Source organism: Thunnus thynnus, chromosome 5 (genome assembly GCF_963924715.1).
Source record: "Thunnus thynnus chromosome 5, fThuThy2.1, whole genome shotgun sequence".
Classification (NCBI taxonomy): Eukaryota; Metazoa; Chordata; class Actinopteri; order Scombriformes; family Scombridae; genus Thunnus; species Thunnus thynnus.
The window spans coordinates 25,142,412-25,157,712 of NC_089521.1; the positions used below are offsets into that span (position 1 = coordinate 25,142,412).

The window sequence follows — 15,301 nt, forward strand, 5'->3', positions numbered from 1 at the left end:
CAGAACAAAACAAGCACAGAGAGACACAGAGAGAGAGAGAGAGAGACCAGGTGTAAATTTAATTTGCCGTGCATGGCATGCAGTGGAGGGAACATCGAACTCAGCAGCCTAGCACTTGACAGGCGAGTCATGGTGCCGTCTGTGGAATCATGCAAGAAGTTCTGTCACTGCCTCCATAACAAGGTGGCCATACACAGCCTCTATTATATTTGAGGTAATAACAAAAAGTATCCATACGCATGTTATCATTCTACAACAACAGAACATGCTACAGCCGAATCTTTTCTGAAGTCATTCTAGCATTGAGCATACTGGACATGCAGAGCCTTGATCCACACATACAAATAAGTGTTGGTTTCAAAAGCCTGTTGTAATCAGAGCTCTTGGTAGGATCATCATCCAGACTTGACTGAGGTTAATGCTCTGTGTGTGTGTGAGGTTTTTTTAACATCATCTTATTAATTACATCTATCCATTAATTCTCATATTGATGCAAGCACTGATGACACATTTAAAAGTGTATGACTGTGTTAATGTTTGCTTGTGAATGTGTATCCTGTTTAGCGTGTGAGTGTGTGCAACAGGGAAAGAATCCAGATACTCACGTCTCTCCAACACGGCGGTAGTTGTTTGGACAGTCAAAGGAAAGGCATCTGAATCCTCCCTGCACATTAAAGCAGCTCTGATTCTCTGAGCATGTGTGTGTGCCCGTCACGCATTCATCAACATCTGAGAGTGAAAAGACAAAAAGTTGGAAAAAAATGGGATTTCAAAACATTCACAAAAGTAACCTGCAAAACTGACATAAACCTGGAGACATTATGTGTAACATTAAGGACATCTTACCCTGACAGCTGCGCCCATTGGGTGACAAGGTGTAACCATTGACAGGACAGGAACAGTGGAAGCTGCCAGGGGTGTTGTGACAGCGATAAGAGCAAATATGACCTCCAGTAGGCAGGGCACATTCATCTATATCTAGAAGGGTAAAGGAGAGAGCAAATGCCACTTCAAGCCAACAATAATTAAAGAAAAATATCTTTTAACAAATGTTATCTGAGAAGTACTGTAGCACTCTGAACTTAAGAGAAAACACATGGTAAACTCTGTTAATCTTAGGAATGCACAGAAGCAAGTTGACAGATTTGTCAAGATATTTATGTATTCCTTTATGTACCTGACAGAATAGTTTCATTTTACCTTCACAAGTCATTCCATCAATGTCACTGAGCTGGTAACCACGGCGACAATAACACTGGTAGGAGCCATACACGTTGGCACACTCTTGACTGCATGGGTTGCTCTCACACTCATTCAAATCTACACAGAGAAAGCATGATAACCATTATGAACTTTATCAGACCAGAGCAATAAAGAGCCTGCCCCTGCCAAGGAGCTGTGTCCATACTGTCCATTTGCAAGCAGAGGTGCTTTAATTTGCATTTACTGCTAAATAAACAGTTGCATGCACAGTTATACACTTGTTTTACCTGTGAACAGGTTATTGAGAATAGGCCTAATTCATTAAGAATGACTGTGGGTCATAAGAGGATGGGTTTTTAACATCTCAAAGGTGTCCACCTCCTCAGGCCATAAAAAATAAACGATAGAAGGATAAATAACATCACAATACGAGTGTGGGATGAAATTATGTCTGATTGTGTGATTAATGTTGCTTTTAACTGCACACTACAACTGTGAACAGTTGGATTGATGAATGGCTGTTTCCATACTGATAAAAGTTGGTGGATTATGAAAACAATGATGAAGATACATCCAGGACGGTATTGTTTCAGATCTGTGAAAGGCAAGTCAAGCCAAGTCAGTTTTATTTGCATTTCACAAATCACAAATTTGCCTCAGGTGGTCTGATATATTTCATTTCATAAATATATAAGAATGTTGTCAACGATCCAAACCAAACTAAAAAAGCCTGATGCCACAGCAGATTGCAGAAAAGATGTGTCAACTGGTGACAAATGTGGTCCAACTCTGGATTGAACAAGGGTTGGTATTATTCCAATTACAGAGAATATATGTATAGTACAGACTACAGTATACACAGCATATGCAGTATATAAAGAGTTGCAATTCTCCTCATTTGAATATATGACTTACCATCACAATTCCTGCCATCAGCGGCTAGCTTGAAGCCAGTGGTGCAGCTACACTTGTAGGATCCCAGGATGTTCTCACACTTGTGAGCACACAGGCGGCCAGGGTAGTGCCTGCATTCATTAATATCTAAAACACAAAGTCAAAATATGGCTCAATGAAATTATCAAATAGTAGAGAATGTCTTATTTGAATGCAGACAATCTGCCTGGATTTGGACTTACGTAAGAGCATTAAGTGAGATCTCTCTGCTTACCCTCACAAAGCCGACTGAGGCTGTTGAAGATGTAGCCAGACCCACACTCACAGCGGTAGGAGCCCACCAGGTTGATACAACCATGACCTGCACAGACCTTCTCAGGGCCCTTGCACTCATCAATATCTGGGGATACAAGCAGCAGAAAACACCATGATATACACTGCCGGTAGGTTAGTAAGATACTGTGTATGTACAGTAGGAATGGTGAGTCAGACGTACCAACGCAGCGTGTGCCCTCTTCGTTGAGGTGATATCCTCGACCACAGTTAACTGAGTTCCTCTGACAGATGTAGGAGCCAACTGTGTTGATACAGACCTGCCCTTGTTGGCATGGACTCGTCTGGCTAACACATTCATTGATATCTAAAACACAAATACAGATGACATTGATAAATAATTAAGAGGTTTAAGACCTCTTTGTATTGTATTATGATTTAAATTAAATCTCATATGGCAACATTAGATGTATAGGTCCAATAAGGAATATGCAAAACAGATCATAAGGCAAGAATTGCGGGTGTAACTTTTTATTCTAACCCATTTTTGAAAATGAGGATCAGTGTATCTTCTTGTTTAGTTAAACCATATCTACCAACACAAGCTTGTGACATCATGCTTTGGCTGTTGTTAGGAGCTACCTAATAATGAGAATCAATTACTCAAGATAACAAGATTCAAGTACTGATGCCCTTTTAGCAGCCTGTATAAATGTTCATTACACCCCACAATATGAAGGAGTTAGAAATTATGTACAACAAATCAAATGTTTCTCTTCTTGGAGTCTTAAAGTGAAAATGTAAAGGTTTTTCTGAAGGTGGGGAAAGAGGTTGTAAACAATGATATTTTGGCCTGATGGTGGCACAAGAAAGGTCATGAAGCATCTGAAATGGAAAGGGTCCATCTTTTTGCGCTCAGTAAATATGATTCAAGGAAATTTTCCAATTAGATTGCAATATTCCTTGTGCATTAGTGAAAATTTGGACCCAATGGTGGTGCTTTAAGAAATTTCACTGTCACCAAAACATTCAGAGTTATCCTAAATCCTACTAAATCCTAATATTTTCCCAGAAAATGAATACTCAGAGGACAAATCCTCTGGGGAATGTTGAAATCTGGCTATTAGTTTTCAATATCTTATACTGTATACAAAGCTGGCAATCAGAGTTGCAGTTATCCTATTAGATTTCCTGTGCATCAGGGGAAAGTTTGACCTGAAGTTGGTGCAAGACAAAAGAGAAGGAGGTCAAAATTCTGTCATGACCACCATACCAAATGTAATTGCTGTGGGCAGACCAACAGACAAAAGGACTGGACCATTATCTGAACCTAGAATCATCTAAGTATACACCTAAAATATGTTCCTTTTGTTCTAGTCAAAGAAAACACTTCACTATTCAGGAAATGTCACAAAAGAGCTCTTTGTATTGTAAGGATTTGCTCACCAATGCAGTTTCCCAGGGCATCCTGGATAAAGCCGGACCCACACTTGACCTTGGGAAGACAACGGAATGACCCTTGGGTGTTTTGGCACTGAAACTCTGGGCCACAGTTATGGATGCCAGTCTCACACTCATCAATATCTAGAGGTAAAACATCACAGCAGTATTGCCTTTGAACACATTCCTGTCAACATGTACAAAAACATGACTCAGATACAACAACCCACAGGCAACCTGAGGCCAATGTGACTGACCTTTGCAATTGTTGTTGTCGGTGAGTTCATAGCCAGTCCCACAGCTGACCTCTCTCTGGCAACGGAATGAGCCCTCTGTGTTGATACAACGCTCTCCTCCCCGACAGTTGCTGGATCCCAGCAAACACTCGTTGATATCTGGGAGAGGAGAGTAGAGGGGAGGGGAGGGGAGGAAGGGAGAGGAGAGGAGAGGAGAGGAGAGGAGAGGAGAGGAGAGGAGAGGACCCATTATATTCCATCACAGCTTCAAATCAAGATGCTGAGTCTTAAAATAAAACTATTAACCTTTCAAATTATAAGGTGTGGACAAGTGCAAAGGTCACTTACCCTCACAGCTCTTTCCATCTGGTTTCAATTTGTAGCCCTTGGAGCAGCCACATGTGTCATTACCCACACAGAGATGAGCACATTTCCCTAAAAAAACAACAACAACACACAAACATGTTGACAATCGATCACTGTGCTTACCATGTTAAATGAGTTAGGTGTAAAGTGCTTGAAATAAGCTTGTAGATGATCATACTATACCGTTGCACTGATCGGTAAATACTGAATTATCTCCATTTTCTGTGGTAGCATCCTTGTTTGGTACTGTGAGAGAGAAAAAAAGGCATGCTTATTTGTATGCTTCACATCTTGAGGAGCAGCCCTTTCCAAAATGTTGCACCTATTTTCAGCTACAAACAATGACTATTTTCAATATCAACTCATCTATTAACTATTTCTTTATAAATCAATCAATTGCTTACCAGTGATGGAAGAAGTATTTAGATCCCTTACTTAGTAAGTAAAAGTACATAAGTAAATCAGCACATAAAGTATCAGAAGTAGACATATGAATACTGCAGGAAAATGCCTCCTGTCAGTGCTAGAGTATGATACAGTATGTTATATTATTACTAATGCTACATTAACATCTAAACATCAATTTAATGTTGTAGTTGATTGAGAGGGACCAATTTTATCTACAGTATATATTGATGGTAGTAATCTTTAAAAACATCATATGTTTTAAGATGACCGTGCATCTGAATGAATCTTGATTTGAAAAATAATTAATCAGATAAATGCAGTGGAGCAAAAAGTACATTTTCCTTTGAAATGTAGTAGAGTAGATATGCTTAATTAGGTTTCATAACTGCTGCTTAAACTATAAAACTATGTCAAACATAGTGACAAAGGGTTTTGTTTTCAGGGGTTAATTAACAAAGCCCTAATATTTTTTTATAGCTTTATAAAATATTGAAAATTGAACTAACGTTAGCAGTTCTGAAGCTGTAACTAACATTACAGCTTTTTACAAGATAACTGCCTGCAATTTGTCTGTTTTCTGTCAAACAAACAATGATTGACTATTGATCTGAGGCTCAAGTTCTCCTTCAAGTGTACTCACTGTTGACTTCCAGTGAAAGCTAACTGTAATAACCATATGTTTCCACCAGAGGGCAGTGTGGGTTTATGTTTGACAACACCAGTGGCATTTTAATTTCTTCATTTAATTATATTCCTTCTACTCCTCAACCTTAAATATTTTGAGAAGTTGAATAATAATTACCTGATATGTTTCAAACAAACTTGAAGAATTGATATTTATAAAAAAAAAAAAGTAAATATTTAGCCCCCTGCATGCTTTTTTTCACCCACATTCACTTTGCTCTACGGGTGTGGTCTGGTTGTCTGGGGCTCCATCCACGCAGCATGCCCGGGACACAAGGCCACACTGGTAACCTACTGACAGGTTGTGGTCACAGGGAAGTCCCTGCTCCTGAGTCGCCTTCCCCAGAAGACAACATTCACAGCACATCTACAGAACACAGAATACAATACAATAACCATTAGTGCACATTTCATAATACAGACTGAGTGGCATAGCAGCATACACAAAGTAAATCTTAAAATTTTATCGAAAGGGAGAGGAAAATAACAATTTATCAGGACTTAATGTACCAAGAGGAGTATCAACAAAAATGTAGACAAGGGCGAAGAGATTGTGGGATAATGTAGGTTGGTAGAATACTGTACTGTAGATCAAACAGCATTTTAAACTGAACAATGAGGGGGAGGTGATGCAGACAGACAGACAGCCAAGCACTCAATCAACCAGACAGACAGAAAAGGAGGTTGATTGAGAAGGGGCGCCAACTGACAGACTTCAGACAGACAGACAGACAGACATGACTAAGAAAGTAGTAAGCCAGTAAGGAAGATGGACAGACAGACAATGATAAGATGACATCATCCCCTCTAGCTGAAGCACACTCAATCAATCATTATGGCAGCCTGGTAATGTCAGTCTGCGAAGGGAATGAATGGTGCAGTGCGTGGGGGGGATGGGTGTGTTTGTGTTGCAGTTTGGGGAAGAGGGATATGTACCTGAAAAATTACATTGTGTGATGTACCATGTATGTAGTGATGGTGATCGCACGACTGAACACATGACACAATTCTTGCAAATATTGTAACTCCAATAGTTGCATACCATTATTCCTTAACTACTATGCTGTATGTGTCTGTCTGTTTGTGTGTAGGTGTGTGCCTGTGTGGCCTTGAGAATATTATAAAAAATGTTCAGGCTTTCAGGAAACTACAGTAAAGAAAAACTTTTCAGGACAGTGAGAACAGTAAAGTAGAAGTAAAGCAGTAAAGTATGATATAATATCAGGCACTGCATGTTCAAAACCGTGCAAACACAAACTGTGCCGGCACATTCAACCCTGACCTATCCTGAAAACAATGATTAGTGATGGATTTAAGCATCAGATCAGCAAGGTTTACTAAATCAGGGCAGGTGAGATGATATTGGATATGAGTTGTCAATTTCAGAAAAGTAATAGAGTTGTAAAACAATGATATGGGAAACACTATTTAATAAAACTTGCATTTTAACACGCACTGATCCAAGTCTCATTGTTAAATGAATATTTTGACATTGTGGGAAAAACACTGATTCACTTTCTTGCTGCAACAACATCTGCTTAGCTTAGCTTAGCATAAAGACTGGAAACAGGGAAACAGCTAGCTTGTCTCTGTCTAAAAGTCCAAGTTCCAATCTATATGAGCACCTCTAAAGCTCAATAATTAACACATTATATCTTGTTTGTTTAATCCAAACCTTGCTGTGGTTTTTTTCAGGGGGGTTATGTAGTGGACTATTTGTTGGCCGAGGGCAATGACTACCTGGAGTCTAGAGCCTGTCTGGAGTCTGCAGCTAACTGTTTCCCTGTGTTTCCAGTCTTTATGCTAAGCTAAGCTAACCACCTTCTGGCTGTAGCTTCATGTTTAACAGACAAATATGAAAGTGGTATTGATCTTTTCATCTAACTCAGTAAGAAAGGGAGGTTATTTCCAAAAATGTCCAACTATTCCAATAAAAGTTACATCTAAATGTTATAGATAAAACTATGAATGTATAATGTGCATTTTATTTATGTTTCTCTTTTTGGTTTCGAATAACAGCTTACCACTGTCAGCATTATTCTCCATCCAAATGGTTTTTTAATCACATTTTTGTGGGATTTCTTCCTCTATGTTATTGAGGGGTTTAAGGTTCTGGGGAATGATTTTCATCCTTTGTTTAATAATGTGAAAAAGCCCTCCCATACTGTAAATGTAGTGGAACGATGTACAAATCTTGACTTGACTATTATTTTACCCAGATCAAGCCAGGAAAACCATCTCCTATTCATCCATAGAAAGATTTTATCTTATTCACCTTACCAGGGCACATTTATCTAAGGGCTGCCGTCTGCACTTTGCAGTCAAGCTAGTAAAGACAAGCTGTCCCACTAGCAATTATCTGATCCTGTCATGAAAATGCAACTTGTATACCCCCTCTCCACATTTTGCCAAGCATCTATCTTCCTGATGTGTTGATGTGCAGGGTGTTGTGAAAATGAAGAGACACACAGAGGGTTGGGTTTAGAGGGAATAAAAACATAGATGGGCTGAAAAGTGCTTGGATGTGAGCCTACAGAAGATTTTGAGTCAGAACTGAATTATAATCTATCTGACAGCAACAAGCTCCACTCCTCCCTGGAGTGACATGCCTCATCCTGCTCACGGCGCACGTGCACACACACACACACAACACAAGACACACACCATTGCTCTCATCAATCATTCTCCTCCAAACTGGCTGTCCAGCAGAATAATGTACTGTACATTGATTGAGGAGAGGGAAATTTTTGGTGCACACAATGATTTCATTCTGTCTTCTCGTTTCTATTTGCAGAATTTGGAGTTGGCTAGGCACACATACACCAATACACATATGTACACACACAGATAAAAACAGACCTTTGTAGTCTTGGACTCGCAGTCGTTGGCAAATAAAGAATCGCAGGCTCCTTGGTCTTTGGCCATGTTGATACCAGAGGTGCACACGTTATCCTCAAGCACTGTTACACAGCACTGCTCCTGCACTATCCTGTCAGCAGGAGAAACCACAAAACACAGGTGATGCATTTATTCCAAACTCTATCAATAATGTCCTCGGTGCAATACAACTCTGCCATCAAGTGTAGCCTATTAAAATCCGCCTGAGGCAAGCCTGATGGGGCTCTCAGAGTTATCACACTAAAAATGCGTGGATGAGTAGGTTGAGTAATTCCTATGTGAATTCATTGGTGGGAACTGGAAGTTTATTCTGTTCTGCAACACAGACATCACTTAACTGGGTTGAGCAGCACTCCATGCAGTCTTTGTTCTGTTGTTTTAGACCAGAGCTAAACTGGCACTTCAGTTCCAAGATGAACATTTGTCCACCTCCACATGTCCTTACTCGTGGTGGGATTGTAGCTTTTTGAAGGCATTACTCTTGTAATAATGTAACTAAAACAAACCACTCCCTGAAGATAAGCATGTTGTGTCCTGTAAGAGCGGAGAATAGCTGGCCACTAATTGAGTGACTAACAGTTTCCAGAAGTTACCTTGAGCACAATCGTCACAGTTTTTCCATAGAAATGAGTGATGACATGTTACATACGGCATTTAAAATAAAGTGAGCTGGTACAGGAAGTTTTGCAGCTAACTTTGACCACTGTGCTCCCTATGAAGGAGGATCGTGAAAAAAATATACTGCATATTACTATGAAAGCTGTTTAAATGCCAAAAGCAATATCTGGGAAGAGGCACAGCCCCTCACATGAGAGCATTATTATCAAACTATCAGTTACATTATGTTTTGGTTTCGTCAGATTTCATGGTATTGTCTAACATTTGCTGTCTGTTAGTGCAGTCCAATCAGTTAAGAGTGGTTTCCTTCTGGTCTGGATCTCTGTCTCACTGCGATTTTACAAGACAGAGAGCATAAAACGCCACCCCCTCACCTCTCTTCTCTCATTTCCAACAAGCCTCTTTATCAACTCTTACCAGAAATCTCTTTCCACATAAACTAGCGTAGATCTCAAATTCACGTCAATGCACACACCTCCTCAGCAGAACCTTTTAAGGGCACAGTCGCGCTTCTGTTTTTCTTTTCTCTTCTCTCCTCTCCTCTCTCTTTTTTTTTTCCCTTTGGTGTCTGAAGTAATCGTTCAGATTTCCTGTTATTGCCTCTCTCCATCCTCCCTCTATGTCGCGTTTCACCTCTAAGGTATTTCCTGGGTTTCGAAATAGCCCCTCTTCTGACCCCCCTCACCCTTTTCCACCCCCCAAATCCCTGCTCCCCCACAAACCTCTGCCCTTTTCCTCTCTTCCCCTCACACTATAATTTAGACAAATTTGGGATCACTTAGGGTGGCTATGGTAAATGTGTTTGCCATCAGCATTCACAGCAGCAGATCTCCCTGGGTTATGGGCACTGAACCTATGGCAGCACACCTTCTAGGGTTACTAGCAGACCTGTTATTATCCCATCACTATTAGTGTTTCCTGCTCTCACGTGAAGTGAATAATGTGGCCGGAGATTTATAGGAGTAAGGTAAAGCAATCTCATATTAAGGGCCTACAGTCATTTCCCCCATACATGGAGCAAGCCAAATCCCCTTGAGGCCAATACTGCAGGAGCTTCTGTGGTGAAGATAGAAAAAGTAAGATTGTAACAAAGGGTGCAGAAGTTAATGACTCGTAAACGTGAATAAGCACCAGGCGCGTCATCTAAGCAGTCCCTATGGTGTCCAGATTTGCAATCAGAGAGAGCAAAGCTGCACATGGACCTGAATTACCTGCATGTGGTTGACTCAGAGATGAGAGGCAGGGATGTACAGTCTTCATTATTACTGGCGCGCTTCTGGCCATCCTTACAGCAGTCATCGATCGAGATCTGCTCTGCTCCTACAGACATCAGAAACAGTGCAAGGTATGTTTTTGCATGTGTGATCAGGTGAAATTAACATTCACTGTGCACTGTCAGAAGATTTTAATATCTAGGGACCCCCCACCCCCCCTCCCATATAATCACAACAGAGGCTGTGTAGAAGAAGGAGCGTTGCCACACCTGTTTACATGCACATAAGATGGTTAACACACATCCACGCTTGAGACTCAGTGCGCTTTAGACAGTTCATGACAAAGCAAAATATATCAAATATTTCTCTTGACAAAGATAAAACATGCTTATTGAGACATTGGTTTTGCTATCAGATCAACTTTGGATATCTAACCCAAACAAAAAAGGATGTTGCAATTGTCCTCGAAGGCTGCTTAGTGTTCTCTAAAAGATGGAAAAACAAAATCCAAAATGTGTCTGGCAATTTTAATGGCTTCTAGGCATTTTTTTGCCAAAGACAATGAATGATGGTTATGTTGTTGCAGACACAAGAGAGGCTTTTTGACTGGAGCACAACCAACTCTGTGGTGATCTGGCTGTTTATTCATGTGGATTAGAGAGCGTGGAATGCCCCGACTCTGTAAACAATCAGCCGTCGCAATCACATCAAGTACATTCATTCGCCTGTGGTTTGTGTGATCTGCCAAACGTGAAATAGCTTTGGCAGATCGACTTCATGGCCTTTTTTTGCCTTCGGCTGAAACCATGATGAAATTGTTATTAACAATAAAGTCCCCTGAGAGGAAAAAGAGAAAACAAACTCACCGTGAACTAAATTTTGTTGCTCCTTTGTAACAGAATACAAGTTGTTGCTGGTTAGTCACTGAATTCTCTGAATTATTGGGAATAGTGATTGTGAAATGCACTGAACAAATCCATCTGTTCGAGACACAGCGTCTGCTGTGAGAAGCCTGGCAAGAGTCAGCAACTTCAGATAATAAGTTAGATTAGGTGGGGAGGACAAGTGTCTGGAATAGCAGTCCTCAGTTTTATAGATTTGCTGCTTTCTCCCAAGGGGGCAGGAGGAATTTTATTATGACTATTAAATCAAAATAGTCAAGATGAGGCAAAAGCAGGAATAGTCATCATCTCGAACGAGTTTCTGCATTGATAAACTTTGTAAGAACACAATGTAAACATTGCAATAAAACTCTCAATCTCTGAAAATAGTTTGTGGGTTTCTATAAACCTAGTTCTGCAGCCCAGAACAAAGTATGGGCAAGCTATGACAAAGAGTTTATTGAAATGAACATATGTCATTTTTCTAAGAGAGTGAGTCATTTCTCCAGTGTAGGATACAAGGAAACAAAGCATATAATTAAAACAATGTGACCATTGCTGCTACACAAGGGATTATTAACCTGGTGGAAAGGAGTGAATATGGATAGAGGATTTATTAGTAGGCAGCCACATTAGCTGACAACTGACTTCTGGAAGTCTGGCACATCCCAGAATCATCTGGCCAATAAACCTTGTAGCAGCTGGATGAAATGAGATGGCATTTTAAAAAGCTTTCACATGGGCCTACCAAGTAGATCCTCCCAAAGTCTCTCTCTCTCTCTCTCTCTCTCTCTCTCTCTCTCTCTCTCTCTCTATGAATGTTAGAGACCTCTATCTGTTTTCAAAGTAACACTAAGATGCTTTCATGGAACTTAAACAAAATACTTTGCTTACAAAAAGCTGGTGACATGCATATAAATGTGCACTGCATGCCATTAATGTATCTGTCTGATAAAGATGTTATTGGCTGACAGTCAAATATCATCCATGAAGCAGTTCTCCCTTTTTTCAGTTCATGACTATTACTATTATTGACATGCGCTAGCCAAAACACCCCCGATGATGCATATTGAAAGTGAAAAGGCATCCAAGGAGCACCTTTCCAGATTCCACAAAATAACTAATCACAAGATATTTCCCTCAAGGGATAAAGTAATTATATTTTAAATAATCGTTGGTCACATACTGTAACTGCTCCCACTGATCTGCTCTTGATATTACTCCTCACAGTAGGACCGTGCTGATAACTTACTCTAACCGACTAAAGCATCACAGAGTCATTCCAATGCCACCACTGTCTGCTGCTCTGCAAAACCTAAATCGAAGGACCAGAAGTGCCTTAAAACTTTGTGGTGCTGTTTTATCAAAAAGAAGCAAACCAGACACAGACATGCTCCAGTCTACATGCAGTCTGCTCCGGTTCTCTGTCTCTGTGATGCATTGTCTGTCTGGAGAGAGCTGATTTCCATCTTGGATGGCGGTGCTGGTTGCGAGGGCCATTCTGTCTTGGCAGAGCAGCACATGGATTGCCTGCGTCTAGACGCCTCATGTAAACAAGGCTTAATGAGCCCACTGGTGGAGCTCCGCCCAGACAGAGTAGCTGGTCTTAGCCAGACATCGCAACAGCAGCAGCAGTGCGTATCTCTTTCACAGGCTGCACTCAAGGCTTTTATTGGGGTTTTCTGTCACTCTTACTGATATGAAAATGCTGTTACATCAGAGGTAGATGTTTTTCACTCTATCTATCTATCTATCTATCTGTCTATGAGTACGTTGAACACCATTGCCTCATCTTGACACATTGTCATTTCCCTTCTTCAAACAGGTCTTTACATGACATGCATAAGTAAGTACATGTGGGGGTTTTGGTCATGGTAGTCCAGCTGATAGTTGACTGAGTTTTACTCCAAAATGACCCATGACATGACCCCAGCTGAGAGAAAAGTGGCCCTGCTGACTGTGAAAATGGCCCCATGTGTGAAGAGGGGACCATGAGCACTTGGATATGGCTCATCCTACACTTTGGTGACCCTGCTGTGGGCGCTCAAGAATAAATCACACCCGTCTGTCTCTACAACCCTGTCCTGGTGAGACAGTGTGAGCCCAGGTCGTTTTGACACAGGCATCACGGCATACCAAGGCACTTGGCCTTTGACTTGCAGGGCAGAAACTACAGCAAGGAAGTGAGAACTCCCACTTCACTACTTATTATGTTCAACTGTAGTTTTACACTCTTTGACATCTCCCTTTATCACTTCAGACAAGCTGAATCTAAAATGTAATGAATGAGAGGGAGTAAAATACACACAATGTTTACTTTTTAATATGACATTTTCAAGTGAAGCATATAGTCTGGATCTTATCCTACACAATAGGTTCACATAGAGGTTAGAGCTCCTAGATATTAACATTATCTTCACTATAGACTGGTAGGGAAAACAAAATGAACCAAAACCAAAACAATTAAATTGTCATCTTTGAAATGCCCTCATTTTGATGAAATATGGGTCAAAACATTCCATCATTCTTCATTTCAATGCAAAATTGCAGCACTTTGAAGCCCCCAGCTTAACCGAACCGACATCACATGCCCCAACTCGTCCTTTGACAAATTCATCCCATGCAGGTCTGACTCTTTGTCTATCATCTGGTTTACTGTAAGCCATGGCAACTTCCATTATGATGCAATCTCATATCCTACTAGATCATCATATATACTGTATATCAAAGACACACTTTGGCTTGTCCTTGTCTATTTTAAGTAAAAGTGGTTACGCAGAAGTGGTCTATACTGTTTCTTACAGGAAGGTAACTTACCTTGTCCAAGGAGAACTCCGAACAGAGAGCAGAGTAACACAACCCGCGGACCCATTGAATGAACAGAGAGACTCAGCAGAAAACTAAAAAGAGGAGTCCGACAGGTTTGAGCTTGCCGATAATGGTTATTCCGCTGGATGTATGGATACACGGCAGTGCTCCCTTAAAAAAGAAAGACTGAGTCCGCGGAAAAGAAGTGGATGTGATGGAGTTGAGTGAGTCGCAGTTGCAGCGTCACTGGAGGAATGAGCGTCTAATTATGGCACTGAGGGGGCGGGCTGGGGCCACGGACACTAACTTATTACTAATCAAAACTTTTTTTCCCCCCATTAAATCCATCAATCTCTATCTCATTTACATTATATTACAATAAGTATATGTAATTTGGCTATGACGTATCAGTTGGGACATATCGGAAGGATTGGTTATACTCAAGTGTTGAGTTTATACTGTAGGTTGGCGTGTGTATTCTAACAGGGATCTTTATATAACAGGCCAACCTTTCTTCAATGCTTTGATACATACATATGCGTGATGGAAAGTAGGTTATAAGACCTGAAAAGCTACCATGGGAAATGTGAGCTGCCATATTTTTTATTGCCTGCAGGAGGAATCGCAAGTGTCTACAGCTACTGTACTGTAAAATATGCAGGCACACATGGAAATTGTCTTCCCATCAATGGCATAGTAGACCTTTTTTCTGTCTGTGACTAATGATTGTACTGATTACTCAACATCTGGAGCTAGTTTTGGGGGTATTTTAAAAATCTGTGGTGGCTATGTCCAGGCTGTAAGCCTTGAAAACCTTTTGGATATCTCAGAGGAAATAGGGTGAATCAAAAAATAAATATTTTCACCACCACCGTGTGGAAATAACTACAGTATTTCACTGGTACATTTGAGTTTGTTGCACCTTAAGGAAGATGGTGGATTATATTGGAACCTGACTCTGCGGTCCTCTCTTATACTGTACATCTATTTTAATCCTCACTGATATCTGCACAATGGGATTACAGGTTCCTGTGTGGCTACTACTGATCTCATTTTCTCTTTAGTTACTAAAGTTTGCAGCTGGACCCAAAGAAAATGAGGTAGTTGCCCTCAAATGTAATGAATTAAAGCCTTTGCGACTGTGCCACAACTGTGGGCTCACCGTCAGCCAAAGTGATCATGAACTGTGAGGAGCTGTGTATAAACAAGCCCCACACACACACACACACACACACAAACACGCACACGCCAAGTCTACCAGAATTGGCAGGAAGGGAAGAAATAATTGCTAGACTGCATTATAAACATTTTGTACCAACTAAGGCCCTCTGCAAATTCAATCAGTCTACTGGCTCTGGGCATGGTGACAGGGAGAGGT

At 40.7% G+C, this 15,301-nt stretch overlaps 1 protein-coding gene across 2 annotated transcripts in view; it reads right to left on the reverse strand.

Moving 5' to 3' along the window:
* The window catches only part of fbln1 (fibulin 1), a 30,342-nt gene extending 16,159 nt beyond the window's left edge, over positions 1-14,183 (reverse strand). Inside the window, exons 1-14 of one of the 2 annotated variants that reach the window (XM_067590349.1) lie at positions 13,933-14,180; positions 10,232-10,340; positions 8,364-8,493; positions 5,712-5,871; positions 4,596-4,658; positions 4,395-4,481; positions 4,068-4,205; positions 3,817-3,954; positions 2,594-2,737; positions 2,372-2,497; positions 2,119-2,244; positions 1,201-1,320; positions 847-978; positions 606-729 (exon numbers count right to left, since the gene is read on the reverse strand). In XM_067590349.1, the coding sequence (XP_067446450.1) occupies positions 606-729; positions 847-978; positions 1,201-1,320; positions 2,119-2,244; positions 2,372-2,497; positions 2,594-2,737; positions 3,817-3,954; positions 4,068-4,205; positions 4,395-4,481; positions 4,596-4,658; positions 5,712-5,871; positions 8,364-8,493; positions 10,232-10,340; positions 13,933-13,987 (1,652 nt within the window). In that variant the 5' untranslated portion in view covers positions 13,988-14,180. Of the gene's footprint in view, positions 1-605; positions 730-846; positions 979-1,200; positions 1,321-2,118; positions 2,245-2,371; positions 2,498-2,593; positions 2,738-3,816; positions 3,955-4,067; positions 4,206-4,394; positions 4,482-4,595; positions 4,659-5,711; positions 5,872-8,363; positions 8,494-10,231; positions 10,341-13,932 lie in introns of both variants that reach the window. The other variant, XM_067590350.1, reaches the window with a different exon arrangement.
* Positions 14,184-15,301: the final 1,118 nt, after the last annotated feature.